General features: G+C 49.4%; 5 protein-coding genes across 5 annotated transcripts; 4 read left to right on the top strand and 1 right to left on the bottom strand.

The window, feature by feature from the left end:
• Positions 1 to 230: 230 nt before the first annotated feature.
• On the bottom strand, positions 231 to 3,460 carry CTAM01_12568 (OPT oligopeptide transporter; the record flags this gene model as incomplete). The annotated part of the gene is made up of 12 exons (XM_060528573.1): positions 231 to 524; positions 581 to 830; positions 893 to 1,069; positions 1,140 to 1,214; positions 1,275 to 1,375; positions 1,436 to 1,515; positions 1,567 to 2,244; positions 2,304 to 2,501; positions 2,566 to 3,079; positions 3,143 to 3,221; positions 3,295 to 3,338; positions 3,392 to 3,460. The coding sequence occupies 12 exons, from the start codon at positions 3,458 to 3,460 to the stop codon at positions 231 to 233; spliced, it is 2,559 nt and encodes an 852-aa protein (XP_060376727.1).
• Positions 3,461 to 4,960: 1,500 nt separating this feature from the next.
• On the top strand, positions 4,961 to 8,178 carry CTAM01_12569 (amidohydrolase; the record flags this gene model as incomplete). The annotated part of the gene is made up of 6 exons (XM_060528574.1): positions 4,961 to 6,159; positions 6,212 to 6,329; positions 6,399 to 7,314; positions 7,368 to 7,513; positions 7,575 to 7,658; positions 7,714 to 8,178. The coding sequence occupies 6 exons, from the start codon at positions 4,961 to 4,963 to the stop codon at positions 8,176 to 8,178; spliced, it is 2,928 nt and encodes a 975-aa protein (XP_060376728.1).
• A 1,277-nt stretch (positions 8,179 to 9,455) lies between these two features.
• CTAM01_12570 (uncharacterized protein) lies at positions 9,456 to 9,905 on the top strand (the record flags this gene model as incomplete). The annotated part of the gene is made up of 1 exon (XM_060528575.1): positions 9,456 to 9,905. A coding segment is annotated over one exon (450 nt), but the record flags the coding sequence as incomplete, so codon positions are not given.
• Positions 9,906 to 11,811: 1,906 nt separating this feature from the next.
• On the top strand, positions 11,812 to 12,497 carry CTAM01_12571 (uncharacterized protein; the record flags this gene model as incomplete). The annotated part of the gene is made up of 3 exons (XM_060528576.1): positions 11,812 to 12,157; positions 12,207 to 12,407; positions 12,466 to 12,497. 3 exons carry the CDS (start codon positions 11,812 to 11,814, stop codon positions 12,495 to 12,497), a joined length of 579 nt encoding a protein of 192 aa, XP_060376730.1.
• Positions 12,498 to 13,983: 1,486 nt separating this feature from the next.
• On the top strand, positions 13,984 to 15,541 carry CTAM01_12572 (uncharacterized protein; the record flags this gene model as incomplete). Its single annotated transcript, XM_060528577.1, has 2 exons — positions 13,984 to 14,656; positions 14,751 to 15,541. The coding sequence occupies 2 exons, from the start codon at positions 13,984 to 13,986 to the stop codon at positions 15,539 to 15,541; spliced, it is 1,464 nt and encodes a 487-aa protein (XP_060376731.1).
• Between the last annotated feature and the right edge of the window lie 160 nt (positions 15,542 to 15,701).

Consider the following 15,701-nt stretch of genomic DNA (forward strand, 5'->3'; position numbering starts at 1 on the left):
TCCTCGAGAGCCTGACGAAGCTGATCTTCGGTATATTGAGGCATTATATATAGAAGAAGACATGTGCAAAAGATGAGCCCATTTGGACGCGAATTGAAAATGTTGTGATAAAAGGAGGTTGGGGGTGGGCATTGGGTTGTGGTGGATTTTCGCGTTTTTGTGGGTGCCAGAAACAGGGGGGTGCCAGGAAGTGGGTATGTTGACTTAATTGGTTTCCAAACTTCATCTCGTTAACCAGCGTAAGTTCCAACGCGCGGTCCAAAATATTCGCCTTTAGGCAGCTTCAGCAGCGTGCAGGCCGTAGACTCGCATCCACTCTCCGAGTCGTTGCCCCACCAAGTAATCTCAAATCCGTGATAACTGACGGCAAAGAAAATAATCACACCAGCGATGGCGATGGCAGTCGAGAAAGCCGCCGACAAGACGTAGTTGTACTTTGACCAGAACGCAAGATAACGCTGGCGGAGGTACACCATGCTCAGCCATCCAGGCAGGACGGCCGGCCACATATAAGCGATGTTGTACTTGACTTGATGTTAGCCACAAAAGCGATCGTAAACCAACCATTGGGAAAGCTTACAGGAGACCAGCTGATGCCACCGCTGAGGATCATCACTGGGTGAATCTTGGCGAACCAGTGGGTACGAGGAAATTTGCGCTGGAAGTAGTAGAAAACGAAAGGAAGTGCAAAGCCGACCGGGAACGCTGAGAGCAGGGCTGTATAGATCCCGCCAGATCCAAAGACCTTTCGGGCACCTAGACTACCGAACAGCACCGCAGCAGTAAAGTAGGTGTTTACGCCAGGGCAAGTGAAACGGTCTTTTTGGTTTCTGTAGGACTTTCATGTTAGTCGTCCAAACATGATAAATATGATGTTACGCAGTATACTGACGTTGAGCAAAGATCTGGAATGTTGCTGATCTGAAAGTTCATAACGCCAGTACAGACAAATGCTGAGACAAAGACAGCAACGACTTGAGCGGCGAAGGTGTGTCTCTGTGGGATCTTGAGGTAGTGAGCTAGCTTCAAGTCATTGGCAAAGTCAAGAGCATGAGCTGTAGTGACATAACTGCGAGTATCGTAAGTTGTTGAATACTAAGGTACCTCAGGTGGAACACAACAGCAGATTATTCACTTACCCGAAGCACTTGATGAAGTTCATGGCCAAGGCATTGCCCGGCTCCCAGGCACCTCCAATGAATTCCGCAAGGACGCTATGTCATGTTAGTCTTATATGAACAACTAAAAAACATGGACAAGCCAGGTTTGCTTACTTGAATTCCACTTCCATGCCAGTCGTAGCGAAAATAATACCTGTTGGAATAACAAAGACCAGGGCAAGCGCAATGCCGAAGAACACAACACCAACGCTCGTCTGGTAGAATGTTAGTCGCTAAGCAGCAACGGCAGTAGCAGTATGGGTCGTTCGACTTACCTCGGTCGGCCATGCAGCAACTGCCGCAACACCGAAAGCAATGGCGGCCAGATTGAGAATCAGGTACCACCATTCAGGAACTGAGAGGGATTTTAGTGCTAATTAATTTTCCAATTTAGCTTCAGACATACCTTCAGGGTAGTTGGACATCAGCCTTGTATGAACATCCTTGAAATCAGTCGAAGCCTCTTTCTTGAAGCTGCGCCACAAACTCCGGAAACCAAGTGCAATATCGTGACGATGATAGAGAATAGCATAGGACACGGTAGCCGCATAGACAGCGAAGAAGTAGTAGTACATCGTGATACTACTAGCTGCGAGGTACACGGGGGAGTACGCCTGGTACTTGGTCTCGTCGAGCCACCCTCTGCTATCCAAGATCTTCGAAACGTTGTATGAGCCACCGAAGTGATTATACATCAGATTCGAGTTGATAGGGAGGTAAGCAGTGTTGTACGCATTGGTCCAGTAGAGTCCGATGATTGTAATACCGCCCAGGAACACGCCGATGAAGGTGTTGAAGGTAACACGGAAAGGGACCACAAGAGGCTGAACGACGTGTGTCGCAACATTCCAGTCAAAAGTTGGGATGGGATTGAAGCCGAGACCCTTGTTAACACCGGTAATGGCAGTGAGTGTAAAGTTATTGGGAGCAATCCAGGCGATCCAGTTGAAAAGGGACAGTGCACCGAAGATGTAATCGGGGAACCAGAACCACACAAACATCGCGGCAAAAGCAACCATGAAGAATCGGTATCGCGACATGTTGTAGATCTTCTTAAAAGGACCGGGTACTGGATGATTTGCCTCTGTGGGAACCATTAGCATCCAACTTCGTCATATGTTTAGCATATTACTAATATCATACCGTTGTGTAAGGAGCTGTTGAGAGCGATGGTGACTAGAGATGCCGGCCAGAGGCAGAAAGATGGGTAGACCAAGAACCTTCTACACAGACCGGCTAGTCCGAATCCCATCAGATTTGTGGAAAGAGCCAGAAGAATCTGGTAACTGAAGGACTTGGCATATTTCTGGCCAAAGTAACGGTCCATCCACTGCGTAAAGACTAACGTTTTATTAGCAATGGACAACCGAATCACGTGTCGAGTAGTCTGTAGAGGATGACTGACTGATGTATCTGGAACTCGGCAGAGTCTTTCCAACACTTGCCATAATCGAAATGAGCATGTGCTCTTTCTTGTTGAACGGTCCAGGATTGAGACTATGCCGAACCCCAAAGAGCGTGAAGCCAACATCGGGAAGCCATTTTTCGGCAGCTTTGCCGACTGGATACGCGAGGAGTTGTACGACTTCCGCGCGCAAGGTGATGGAAGGCTGACGCACACTGAAGAGCTGGTTAATGAAAGCGATGAAGACGACGAAAAAGAGACCGATAGTCCAGGCACGGATCGTGGCGACTGGCATGCTAGCATCGTCATGCGGGTCGACTACAGCGCGAACCTCGGCGTACGGGCTATTGGAAGTCAACAGAGAAACTTCGATCTTGGCCTCTGAGATTTCACGACTGTGCGAATCCGGGTTGACAAGGATGTCTTCGTTGGCAAGAAACTCCTTGAGACGCTCGAGGGCTCCTGCCGGGAAGTTGGGATCGAGACCATGCTGTTGCACTAGTCTCTCGGCCGACTTTGAGATGGGTTAGAGGCTGAAGCTTCCTGCCTACAACGGTGGGGTCCGAAGACTGCATACCGATCTGGCCTCCTCGAGAGATAGGGAGCGTGAAAGTTCTCTGGCTTCGAGGACTTCTTCGGGGGTGGCATTGAGTTGCCTGCGAAGTGTCAGCTTTCTCGGCGACTTGATATGGTCTGGTGTAAATCTCGGTGTGGAAATCAAGTAAATACCTCGCTACATCGTCGATGGAAACCTTTTCATCGAAACTCTCTCTCTGTGTAAGTGTCAGATTGACTCATCTGTGCATTCGATCAGAGTAGGTCAAACCTGAAGGTTTGCATCTGCGGGTGTGACAACGTCGATGGTGTCTCCCGTTTTCTCATTGAGTGTACCCATATTGATCCGTGACTAACTAGGCAACAAGTTCAATTATCAACATGTACAAAAGACTTGGGGTTGAGAAGAGGATGCATCACTCCAGGAAGACAGCCGGTGGGATAGAGACAGACAGAGTCCGAAGCCACCTTATCTTTATCGACGTCCTGATCCAGGGCAAAACCTCGACCTTAGCCGGGCCGACTGTCAGTGGCGTCAATGTCTAGGGTTTTTGCGTTGCCTGGATGTATTCTGAGCTAAAAGTGGATGTTGGTAGGACACATCTAGATCCCGCGTTGGTCTGCTTGGCGCAATAAGCTGTTCATTCAGAACCTCGACAGTGGTGTGGTCCCAGGTCGTCCGTGTCCTAACTCCGCAAAGGATTCGCCGGACATGCGTTCAACTAAAGTAACTTTTCCTCACAGCTTGCGTACAACAACAAAGATATCTCGGACGAAATGACCCAAAGGCGTCACATTACCGAGGTCCACACCCAATGAAGTATGCCATTACACTCCTGACTCTTGCGCCATATCCCAAAATGCTTATGATCCTAATAAGATGCCCGGTCTCGGTTTCCGTCGTTCCTCTAAACGCGCTGACATCTGAACGGCTTTTACAATCGGCTCCGGTGAAAGCAGGTCAGTTACGTACCAGTATGCTTAATCCGTATTAACCTCCCGCTGTAAGTCCCCGTTCGACGCGTTGAACACCAAATCGCCGGGATTTTGCAGGGAATTGGTCGGCGGGAAGTGGGCGGGTACCTTGTGGCGCCATTAAAGACCAGAATGACGGCTTCGGCGTACGAGACCTACTCGGCAAGGCATCTTGGCAGTTTGCAGATGTCCATCCTTTTTTCGGACTCTGGAATGGTCTGTTCGGGACTTGAAGCCGGTGTAATTGTCGGGATAGACCCGACTACATGATTGTGGTCGGGTAAAGGCCGCAGCTCTAGAAACAATCGAAAATAGGGCTTTGAGTATTGTGGAAACGATAACGTAGATAGTGATCTTGGTCTTAAGCTCTACAAAGTAACATCTAGTGATTTGGTCGGTTGGAAATCTCATAATGACTGGCTGGATCTATCAGCAATAATTTACTTCCTGAATTTAAAGGGAAGTCTAGTTTGCAACAACGCCCTACCTCTAGAGCGCCAGTGTCTCCAATCAACATACTTTGAATGTACCATGAAAAGAGTGGTAATCTCAATCTCCATGACCAAGATAGGATTACTCGTTACATGCAGTCGAGTTCCCAAGTGGGCCGCCTCCGCCTGACGTGCTTTATCTCCACGTTGACGCCTCTGGGAATAAAGAGCTGCCAAGCCTTATCCCCAACCCACCCCGACGTCGGGACAAACTCACCCGATAACAAAGTCGAGCTGCTCGAGGAGAAGCGGTTGCTGTAGCGAATTTGAGTGCACGTAATGCGAATTCTGATCAAAATCAGATCAGCTTTTATTTAACTGTCTTTCTTGAGTAGGAAGGCCCGTCATATCATTGAACCAGAAGCCAAATCACGATGGGCGCTAAAAACGATGAGCTTTTCGACGCAAGCCCCCCTCCGTATCAACCGCAACCACCAACTCGACGCTTCTTCATTCGGAGACGCCGAGGACGTCTAATGACCCTCGCGGGACTTGTCATTTTTTTACTCTTCCTGTCTCACTACAGCAATGCTGTTCGGGAGCCCTCATACAACCAATCAGAGCAATTCGTAAGAGGATTGACCAAGTGTGGCGAGAGTAGTTCGCGAAGCGCGAGTCGAGAGTCGTCCTCGCCAAATCGGTCAAATCCGCGCTGGAACTCAAAGTCTGGACAGCAGCGCGCCATTGTGCTCCGTAATGCAACTCTGTTCGACGGAGAGAAGGTCCTTGCGGCGACTGTCGATATTACGTTCGAACAGGGAGTTATCAAGTCAGTGTTCGAGACTCGAGATGAGGTGACTTTTCCCAGCAATACAGATTTGTATGATGTCAAAGGGAGATTTGTTACTCCTGGTCTTGTTGACATCCATTCTCACCATTTGGAACTCCCTTTCTCTTCGGTCTCAGCGATCGCAGACGTCAACGAGAAGCCTGGACTTGGTCCCATCACTCCTTTCGTCCGTGCGATTGACGGCTTCAAACCATATGATCCTGCGATTAAGATCATTGCGTCCGGCGGTGTCACGTCTTCTCTAAATTTGCCTGGGTCTGGCAACATCATTGGTGGCCAAGGGTACTTGGTAAAGAATCTACCGCTTCCTGGTGATCATGGCGAACCCGTTGTCGAAGAATTGCTACTCGAGCATGGGATTCCGGAGTTGAGTCGTCAACGATATCTTAAGATGGCGTGTGGCGAGAACCCAAAGCACCTGTATGGACACACCCGGCTCGGTAATGTCTGGCTTCTGAGACAGCACTTGGAAAAGGCACAGAAGCTCAAGTCCAAGCAGGAAGCTTGGTGTCAAATTGCCCAAGAACTCCAGTCCGGTGGTTTATGGCAGCAAAGCCGAGTCTCCCGACTTGTAGACAAAGTAGGTGAGCGGCCGGAAGACTTAGAACTAGAAGCAACGGTAGCTCTCCTCAAAGGCGAGTTCAACGTCAACATTCACTGCTATGAACCTGAGGATTTTGAGCGGATGCTCGATGTGCTCCATGAGTTCGGGGTTCATCCACAGGCCTTCCATCATGCTCTTGAAGCTTGGCAGGTTCCCGAGTTTCTCAAGAAGCAGGAAGAGTAAGTACCATCTCACCCTACGGGATCGGGAAGACGTCTTGACACTGGCCAGAAATATCACCATTGCCACCTTTGCCGAGAACTCGCTCTTCAAGCATGAAGCCTACGGTGCAAACCTTCGAGGCCCCAAGATTCTCGATGATCATGGCATCCGCGTTGTTTTGAAGTCGGTCAGTAACTAACGTTTCCGTGTTACATTGATGGTCTTTGACTAACAATTCGGCGTGTGTTCGTTGTAGGACCACACTGGTGAAAGCAATCATGCCAAGTATCTCATGTACCAAGCTGCTGTTTCCCACTCATTCGGCTTGTCCGAAAACAAAGCTCTACGGTCTGTGACCTCTGTCGCTGCACAATCCATCTATCAGGGCCATCGAATTGGCTTCGTAAGACCTGGATATGATGCTGACCTGGTTATCTGGGATTCTCATCCTCTTTCGGTTGGTGCTACAACTGTTCAAGTGTATGTCGATGGCAGAGAGGTTCTCGACATCAAAGACTCTCTTCAACGATTGCAAGCCCAGGTTTCATTCACGGATAATGTTGTGCCGGAGGCACGCCCGTATGTTTTGCAGACAGAGAAGCGAGATGTTTGTAATCGAGCGACAGCCCCGGGAGCAAATATTCTCTTCACCGGCATCAAGAGCTCTCTTTTGGAAAATCAACTCCCTGAGGTTGTCTTGGCCGTCGAACAGGAGCAAGACCTTGCCCTAGTGGTTTCTGACGGTCGTATCACTTGTCTAGATGTCGAGTCCAAATGTTCATCTACCCTTCAGCATAACGGGACTGTGGAGATTAAACTATCCAACGGATACGTCACTCCTGGCCTGATTGCTTTCGGCAATAACCTTGGTATTCTCGACGTTTCATCTGAGCCGTCAACAGGCGACGGATCACCAGGATCAAAGGTTAATGCACTCGATGCCCAGAAGCACTTGCATAGTGCCAGATATGGTGTCCACTTCGGTGGAAGGGGCTTCGGCAGAGCAAGAATCGGCGGTGTGACACGGGCGATCACGGCTCCTATCTTTGGAGGCGGTGTTCTCCAGGGGGTAAGTGTCGGCTTGCGGACAAGTGAGAACGCAACGATTCTGGGAGGCGGGATTTGGCGGGACGAAGTGGCTCTTCACTTTGCTATTGGTCAAGAGGCCAAAGGTGAGTTACTTCCCTCATGAAAAGTAATTAATTTTTTACTGACCCTTGTGCAGGCGATGATACCCCGACTGTGTCTTCCGGCGTTGAGCGACTGCGTCAAACCCTTCTTGAGGGACAGGGCCAAGACCAATCTCCAAGTAGCGTGTACTACCGCGCCGCGCATGGCTCTCTTCCAGTCGTTGTATATACAGTGAACGAGGTTCGTCGGTTCTTCTCCAATATTTGGGAGAGTACACTGAATAAGAGTAAACTTGTCGCAGGATGATATTTCGCAGATTGTTCTCCTGAAGCGAGAATTTCCCACCGTGAAGTTTGTCATCTTCGGCGGCCATGGAGCTCCTCTGGTAAAGCATCGTTTGTATTTTGGAAGAACAAAAAGCTGAAGCAATTGGCACCTAGGTCGCGAAGGAGCTCAACGAAGCTCAGGTCCCCGTCATTCTGACTGGAAACAGGGGTGCGCCCGATAGGTGGGAGAAGAAATCCTCACTTGCGGGCCCGCCTCTCTCACCAAGTCCTGCCCAAGTACTTATTGATGCTGGTGTTCTAGTCGCCCTTGCCGTCAGAGGCGACTCCAAAATCCATGGTTTGGCTCAGGAGGCGCAGTGGGTGGCAAAGTTCGCTGGGCTGGCGGACAAAGAAGCCATCAAGCTGGTCTCGACAAACTTTGATGAGATACTCGGGTTGAATGGCAATGTTCGAGCTCCGAACGGATCTGGAGAGGTACTGACAGAGACCACTATCCTTGGCGACTTTGTCGTCTGGGACGGAAGCCCTCTGAAGGGCGAGGGAAGCGTGGTCCTGGCTGTGCAAAGCGACGGAAAGATTGGAGACTGCTGGCCAGATGTCGAAGGGGCCGTCTTGTGACATCGATGCTGGAGGCAACGCGTTTCTGACTAGGCGAGGAAAGCAAAAGCTTAGCATAAAGTCAAAAAGCCAGCATAGGTCAATTCCCGTCCCCGATAATAAATGTGCAAAGCTCAGTGTCAACGTTAGGCTGCATGTCGAAAGAAACGGAACTTACATGTAACAATTCCTAACTCGAGACGGTACTCATGCAGAAGTCCACCTGCACTTAAACTAAAAGTAGCTTTGAATAATTCAAACTACTTGATATTTATCGTTCCACTGAGAGGTTGCCTAGGCACCAGCTGGTGTACCAATCACTTGATGGCAGATTTTCACGTTCCTGCCTAAGACCTCACGCTTCCGAACCTGCCCCCGCCGCTCACCTTTCACCGTGAACGCGTATTGTAGAGACGTGCCTCAGGCTATGAGACACGATAGCGATATTGAAATATATGCTATCAAGCTACTTCCGGTGGGCACGTGGCACCAAATCATTCACCAGACGTCTATAAGTTACACATACTTCCCACATAGTGAGTATTCATTACGCCATCAAGTTAGGTGCCATACAATGAAGTCAGTCACGATGGCGATTTATGGCAAAGTCCCGCGGTAGAAGCTTTCTCATACCTTAAGCAATCTCGATGATAGTTGTAGTCTGCGTGTTTACTTTATCAGGGACGAGGGAGTAAGCAGGCATCAACTGATGAAGCCCAAATTCAGCAGACACCCGGAGATGTGGGTTACAATCCACAAAATCCGAGTTGAAACGGGGTAGTACTTCTTGTGCCAGGTATGCGCCTTACTATCGTTTGATTGAAAGTCCACGTCTTGCCTAGTAGGTAGGTAGAATACACCATGTTTACCCCCACGTACGGCCAAAGAGCTGATGGTTCCTTTGTGCAGCCCTCAATTGGAAGAGCTTTGCTTTGATGGATGCCAACTGGTCGACAGAGAATTATCTAAGCCAAGGAAACTCAGGTATCTAGGCGCTCAGAACGTTTTTCTGAGCTCCAAGGAGATGAGAAGTATCTTGAACTTGAGTAGCACCCTGAAAGTCATCTCTTACTACTCAGCAGCTCATAGATTCATTCATAGAAAGAAACAACGTGTACGACAGTTTTGAAGACGGATCTTGGGGCACCGAGGCCCATCCCTTTGAAGGCATACCTAGGGAGATGTCGGTATTGTTGCGAAGACACAGAAGGACACTCCATACCATGCACATCTTTCGACGCAGCATGGAACTTGACGAAGAGTCTGCCATCTTATCGCTAGCTCCCTTCGAATAACTCAAGTATCTGCTGCTTTACGGCACTGGCCTTCTCAACCCGTACAGCGCTACGTGCTATCCCAGCGGCGCGCGTCTGCGCAGCGTTCTTCTGTCCATCCTTCCTGAGAGTATCGTGAGCGTCGCGAGCAACGACCTCAAGTATTCCGACATTCTCAACCTAAGCACTGAGCTGAGAAACGGAGGATGTGCACACCTCAGACGTCTATGGATCCCAAACTGTCTCAACATGAGGATTTCAGCAGCAAGAGAGGGATACGTGGACCCCTTCCTGCCTCTTGGTCTCGCCCTGGCGATCAGAAACATCGCAGATAGACCCATTGAGGGCCTGGCTGACGCCGCTCTGAAGGTCAATAATTGTGGCCCAGGTCAGCAGATTGATAACGTTAACACAATTTACTGCGAGACAGGAATTTGGCTGCCGCTACTGGACACCCTGTTCAAGCATTGGTGATTATCGCTCCAGTGGGATCAGTTCGAACAAGGCGGCGAAGATAGTAGAGAGCAGGCCAAGGCAAGGCTAGGCAGAGTCTTTGCAATTTTTGGTTCAGGCAAACTTTGTACAATAGAGAAGACGTCAGCAGCTGGGGTCGCAGACTACGGTGCTAGTCACAACATGAGAATGCGGCCATCATCATCGAGGCACAGATAAGATCATTGGACCTTCCTTGCCACCAAACAATGGGGGAAGCTGCTTTGACCTTGCACTAAGTTCATACTGATGCGGAGAAATCGTTCAAAGTTTAAAAGACGAACAGATGCCAAGATGCCATATCCTAGCTCGAATCAGAATTTCTGCGTGGCGAGAACGACCACCTGGCCCCCGACTTTTCGCCATCATCCCATGCAGAATCTCCAAATGTTGTAATTGCAGCTGAGAATGAGCCAAGCCTCGTAGCTTGCAAGTCTGTTCATATAGCGAAACATTGACGTTGTTCGAAAGTTTAAGCATGCTCTACTCTAATTCGGCCGATCGCGATCAGCCAAGAAGCTGCGCCGCATGAAGTACGCACGGTATTCGAATACATAGAGAGGATTCAGAGTAATTTTGTCCGTGCTGTTGAATCGCAGCTGCGATGAGCCTCCCAACACGTCACGTCGGTGGGCGACAACTGCTGAATAGATCGTAGACTTTGGTTGGGTGGTACTTTGAGCCTGCAATCATCAATTCATCAGCTGCATGGGAAACAAGGTTGTTTACTACAGTCGAATAAGCTTGAAAAATGGACGATCAAACTTGATAAGATCTAAGCTAGGAGACGAGCTAGCTGTTAGGGTTCCCTCAACGGCATGGGAATGAGGACAGAAACTCATCATATTGCGTGTCGGGAGCGGCCGAAGAGCTATTTCTCACTAACCCACCAGAATAAACTCTTGCTGCATTTGACCCGGCCTCTTTAGAGTTCTCCAAGCTCATGAGAGGCCGCCAAGCAACTGGTCGCGTTTCAGGGAGAACCCCAGCTTTTAGGCACAACAGCATCTGCCGGCTGAACAGCCCTTGAAATCGCTCGGCAGATATCATGATCGAAACGAAATTCGTTGAATGATACTTGTTTGATGCTTTGAATACTTTCCGCACCGGGACTTTGGGACGCCGACTACCGTCGTATCTAGACTTGAACAGAGAAATCGGTTAGGGATGGTTTCTAGATATGGATGGTGCCAGCGTATCGCAATCATCCAGACTAGAACCAGTGCTTGCTCAGATGAAAGTCAAATCGCGATAGGTAACTATTCTTGCATCAACAGTTCTCGAAAGACATGAGACAAGCTAGCCTATGGGAGGAACCCCTTTTCCGTAAGATCCGTATCTGATCCTTGTCCTTGCTTCACATTAGCCACCAAAGTTGCATCGTCCAATGAACACGGCAGAGATCTGAAGCACAAGCGAGGACGGACTGACATGACGTGCACCTCTCGCAGCGAAATGGCGCAGACGGAGCTAGTCAACTCATCAAGCTGGGCATTTTCACTTGGCGGCTGAGCATCGTCCACTCATCTTTCGCATTGTCTTCGTCGATCTGGAAAGCCTCAGCCGTCTCGCGTCATTCTGTGAACTTTGAGAGCCCCCCCTATGCAGTGACCCCCTCCGTCGATGCTGTGTCAACTTATGCCTCGTTAGGACGAAGCCGGGCTATTTTCGGGGTATGAGCTGGAACGTTGCTAATGATGGCATATACGCAGCCGCTCCTGTTCATGAGAAAACATGCGCCCTTCTAGTATTGTTAATTTTGGCCAGATATAAAGAGGATGGATATTGCCGTCCTCTCCGAATCTACACACTCAGGCTCACTGATGTCTACACAAACAGGCTTGCACCACAAAGAAACCTAGTTATTTCCGCAGACATATTCATCATTATGCTCAACCTTGGGAGAAAGGCCCTGATTGGGATCCTCCTTGTAGAGTCCTTTGGCTCAGCTATTGCTCTGCCTCCTCGACCTCTGACGGCCAGGTCACATGAAGTCTTCGCTCAGGGCCATCACGTCAAGCAGAGGGACAATTTGTCTCCTTATGCTGGACTCTTCGTTCGGGATGATGATGATGATGATCGTGAGTCGCAACAACACTACCAGGACTTGGTCATGATCTCACTGCTGACTGGTACCAAAGCACCAAAGCCACCGAATGGTCCGCCCCGGCCTGATAATAATCCGGCACCACCGCGTCCTCCTCAAAGAGATGAGGATGATGACGAGGATGATCGTGAGTTTCCTTGAAGAAGCAAGATCTTCATTTTCTAACATCAAGACAGTACCCCGTCCTCAACAGACTCCCCCACCACCACCTAATCCTCCCAACCCGCCTCCCAATCCACCCAATCCGCCTCCCAGTCCACCTAATCCACCGCTGAACCCGCCAAACCCTCCACCCAATCCGCCCAATCCGCCACCAAACCCCAATCCACCGCCACCACCGCCACCAGCCGTTATGAACATGGATGATGATGACGATGGTATGTGAACTTCACAAGACAGTTATTCGTATGAACAGAATGATGCTAAGTTTCGTAGATGCCTCCGGTCAGACGGATATGGATGACTAGGCTCTTTCGTCGAGGTCGGTCATTGTTTGGACCAGGCTTTTGCAGGCCTTTCACTTTTACGAACCTTTGGAGGCCAGGTTTAGGGAAGAAACAAATTGAACAGTGCTGCCATATCACTTTCTTTTATAGCGATACTGGGCTGAGTACTTTGTTTTGATCGGAAGTAGTAACTGTTGTCTGTTACGGTATCAAGGCAGGCGGTGGGATCGTGCAAAGCTGTACTTTAGCAACAATTCATATTCGATCTACTTTCCTCCAAATCTGTGTGCTTGATATTAGACAGAGGAAACGGAGTAAGTCGTCAACGGAGATTTGAAACAATGGCTCTATAACCTAGAGTATACTATCCTTCAGTGTGCAACACTCTATGATAGGTGACATCACGACTGAAGATTGAAGCTTTGCGGATCATGTTCAATTTGACATACATGTAACTTCGAGTTGTTCACCTTCCGTTGTATTGGTGCCATGCTTATATCCGTTGTATTCTCCTCCAGAAGCCTGCGAGGTTTCGTCGTATTCAACATTCGGGTGCAAATTCGTTGAGAATGTGTTAGGGTCTATGCCGCAATTCACACAGGATCAAAACAAGTCATGAAGCTCTTGGAAAGACAAAGTCGTGTATGGATGACAGCCTTTTCCTGCTGTGTGTAAGCCTACAAAAGCTAAAAGATTGACTCACGAGATCATGAGTCCGGTATCAATGCTGATTATCATTGACAATGATATTATGTTACTTAAGAACGCATGCAGAAGGAATAAGACAGAGTGGTAAAACACATTAACGGTGCGCACAAACTCTCGGAGCACGGCACCAAAGGCCTTCGCCTCACCTCAATCGGCATTTCATCTGAATCCATTATCAATCACTAAGAGCCTCATGATCAAGCTTCAGCTGTCTCTCATCTTACCGAGTTACACCCGTCCCCGCGTCATGTCGTATTCTATAGTGAGGCCAGGCGCGGGAACTTGTTGGAGAGACCTCAGGGGCTATGTCACCGTCAAATAAAAGACGCGGGAGCTATGCGGGGTCCCTAGCAGTGAAACAACCCCAACTCTTCAATCCGATACTGCCATCAACACGAGCGTAGTATTGGGCGGGGATTACTCACGGCAGATTATTTTTGGCTCCAAAACAAGCTTTCCGTGGTCCGCCTCACGCCCCGGAAGCCGGTAGAGCTGAGTTTTGAAACAATCGCCCAGGGCCCAACGCTGTTTTCCGCTGTAAGCAAACGACAAGATGATGCTCACCGGGGGCTTTAAGGAGGCCAAGTAATCGATGTCTCGCCAAGTCAAAATTGCATGCTCTCTACTTTGATTTGTTCTAGGTCGACTTCATGTGCAGCAGGCCTGTGACATGTACGTTGCGAACCGATAGAGGCGCGATTGATCAAGGAGACGCCGACAAACATCGATTCAAAGAAGTCAACAGTGGAAACACTCCGAAAAAAACTGTATGTTTGGGTCTTAGTGACTAATTGTCATAATGTCTTCACTCAGAGTCGAGGTTCGTGCGATCTCAAGTTCCCTCAACCCAAAATCGACCAGGTTGGATCCTATCAAGAGGTCTCCACTCACGAGAACAATACAGTTACTTAGAAGAAGGATGAGAGACGATACCGTAAGCAAGGAAGCTCTTCAAGCGAGGCAAGACAGCGAAAATGAGAATGAGCCAGATGAGAAGGATGACGATTGCGATGATGACGACGACGAGAAAAAATGCACGAGAACAAGAAATGGGCAGCATAGCACAGCGACAGCGACCCAGACACAAGCACAACCATCGGCAACTACTACGAGTTTACCAAGTAGTGCGCCCGCTCCTCCTTCATCGACAACAAATGTTCCATCTTCTTCCCCTTTCCCATTACCACCACTGCCACCGCAGCCATCAACCCTGGTAACATCGACGTTGAGCGTTGTTCTATCTTCAACCACAATTCCTCCAGTGACAGATGCCTCGACATCTAGTACACCTCTTGCGGCAGAGACATCGACGCTATCATCCAGCGTTATTCCACTGCCATCAAGTTCATCACCGACAACTAGTTCATCAGTGGCTGGTGCCCCGGTAACAACCGCGTCACCACCGCCTACACAAGCTAGTACCAGCTCGAACAACGCCGGTAGGACAACTGGGATCGTCTTTCTGATTCTCGGTGAGTTAAGACCTGAGATATCTGTAAGACTAGCAGAAATAAAAGCAGTGACTAATGCGCCGGTGACTTGTAGCCTTTTTCGGTCTGTTTGCAGGCTTCTTTCTTTTCAGGAGGTGGAGGAGTCGCCGTCAAGCCCGTAGAAATGAAAAAACGAAATCCGTCATGGGAGAACCACCAGCTCCCCCTCGCCCGGACAGGCCTGATAGATTTGAAGGCCCTGGTCTTCCCCCGCTGACCTCTAATCCCCCCATGGTGTCACTTCCACCTCCGCCTCCGATCCAGCGATCCCTTGGCCAGCCACCTCCCAGATCATCAGGTCTCCGCGACTCGTCGACATCTAGCAGATATGCCATAGGAACGGGTCCAAGTCCACAAACGCAACAATCACTAGATCAGAGCGCCTCCGTCATAACCGATGCCGTACCCGCACCGCGAGAGGAGAAGCCGCAAGCGAATTATGCGATCCCTGCATTCTTCCAATCCGCAATAGAACGAAGACAGAGAAATGCAGCAATGGCGCAGGCCCGGGTGGAGAGCTGGCCTCCCCCTCCGTATATCGGGAGAAAGGAACCGAGGACAACTTCCTTGCGAGGGATGATGTCAAGGTTTTCTAGACCATCGAATGCGCCCACACTGTCACCAATGTCGTCTACGGAGCAGCAAACATTCTCAACTGTCTCCCAGGAATCCTTGATCATTCCTTGGCGAAGCTCCACCAGCTCAAGTAACTCTAGCTTGTCAAGCGGCTGGGGTGACGGGCCTCCAATACCTACGCCTGTTTTGGTTGCGGAGAAACCCTTAATCGGTCGCAAAATTTACATGACCGTGGTGAATCGGGGCAGTGAAGTGGCGCCTATTCAGGAGATGCCGAGACAAGTCGTATGATAGAGCATCTGGAATCACGGTTACTTGAACTTGGAATTTTGTGGTCTACTTTCTACATTTCTTCAAATGCACAAGTTAATGTACCGTGTTGATACGCCCGAAGGGTTTTTTTAACAGACCACTCCAGGTCCTAAAAGTCAATGCACCAGAAGAGTACGTG

This window comes from Colletotrichum tamarilloi (genome assembly GCF_030869305.1).
Source record: "Colletotrichum tamarilloi strain Tom-12 chromosome Unknown Scaffold_79.1, whole genome shotgun sequence".
Classification (NCBI taxonomy): Eukaryota; Fungi; Ascomycota; class Sordariomycetes; order Glomerellales; family Glomerellaceae; genus Colletotrichum; species Colletotrichum tamarilloi.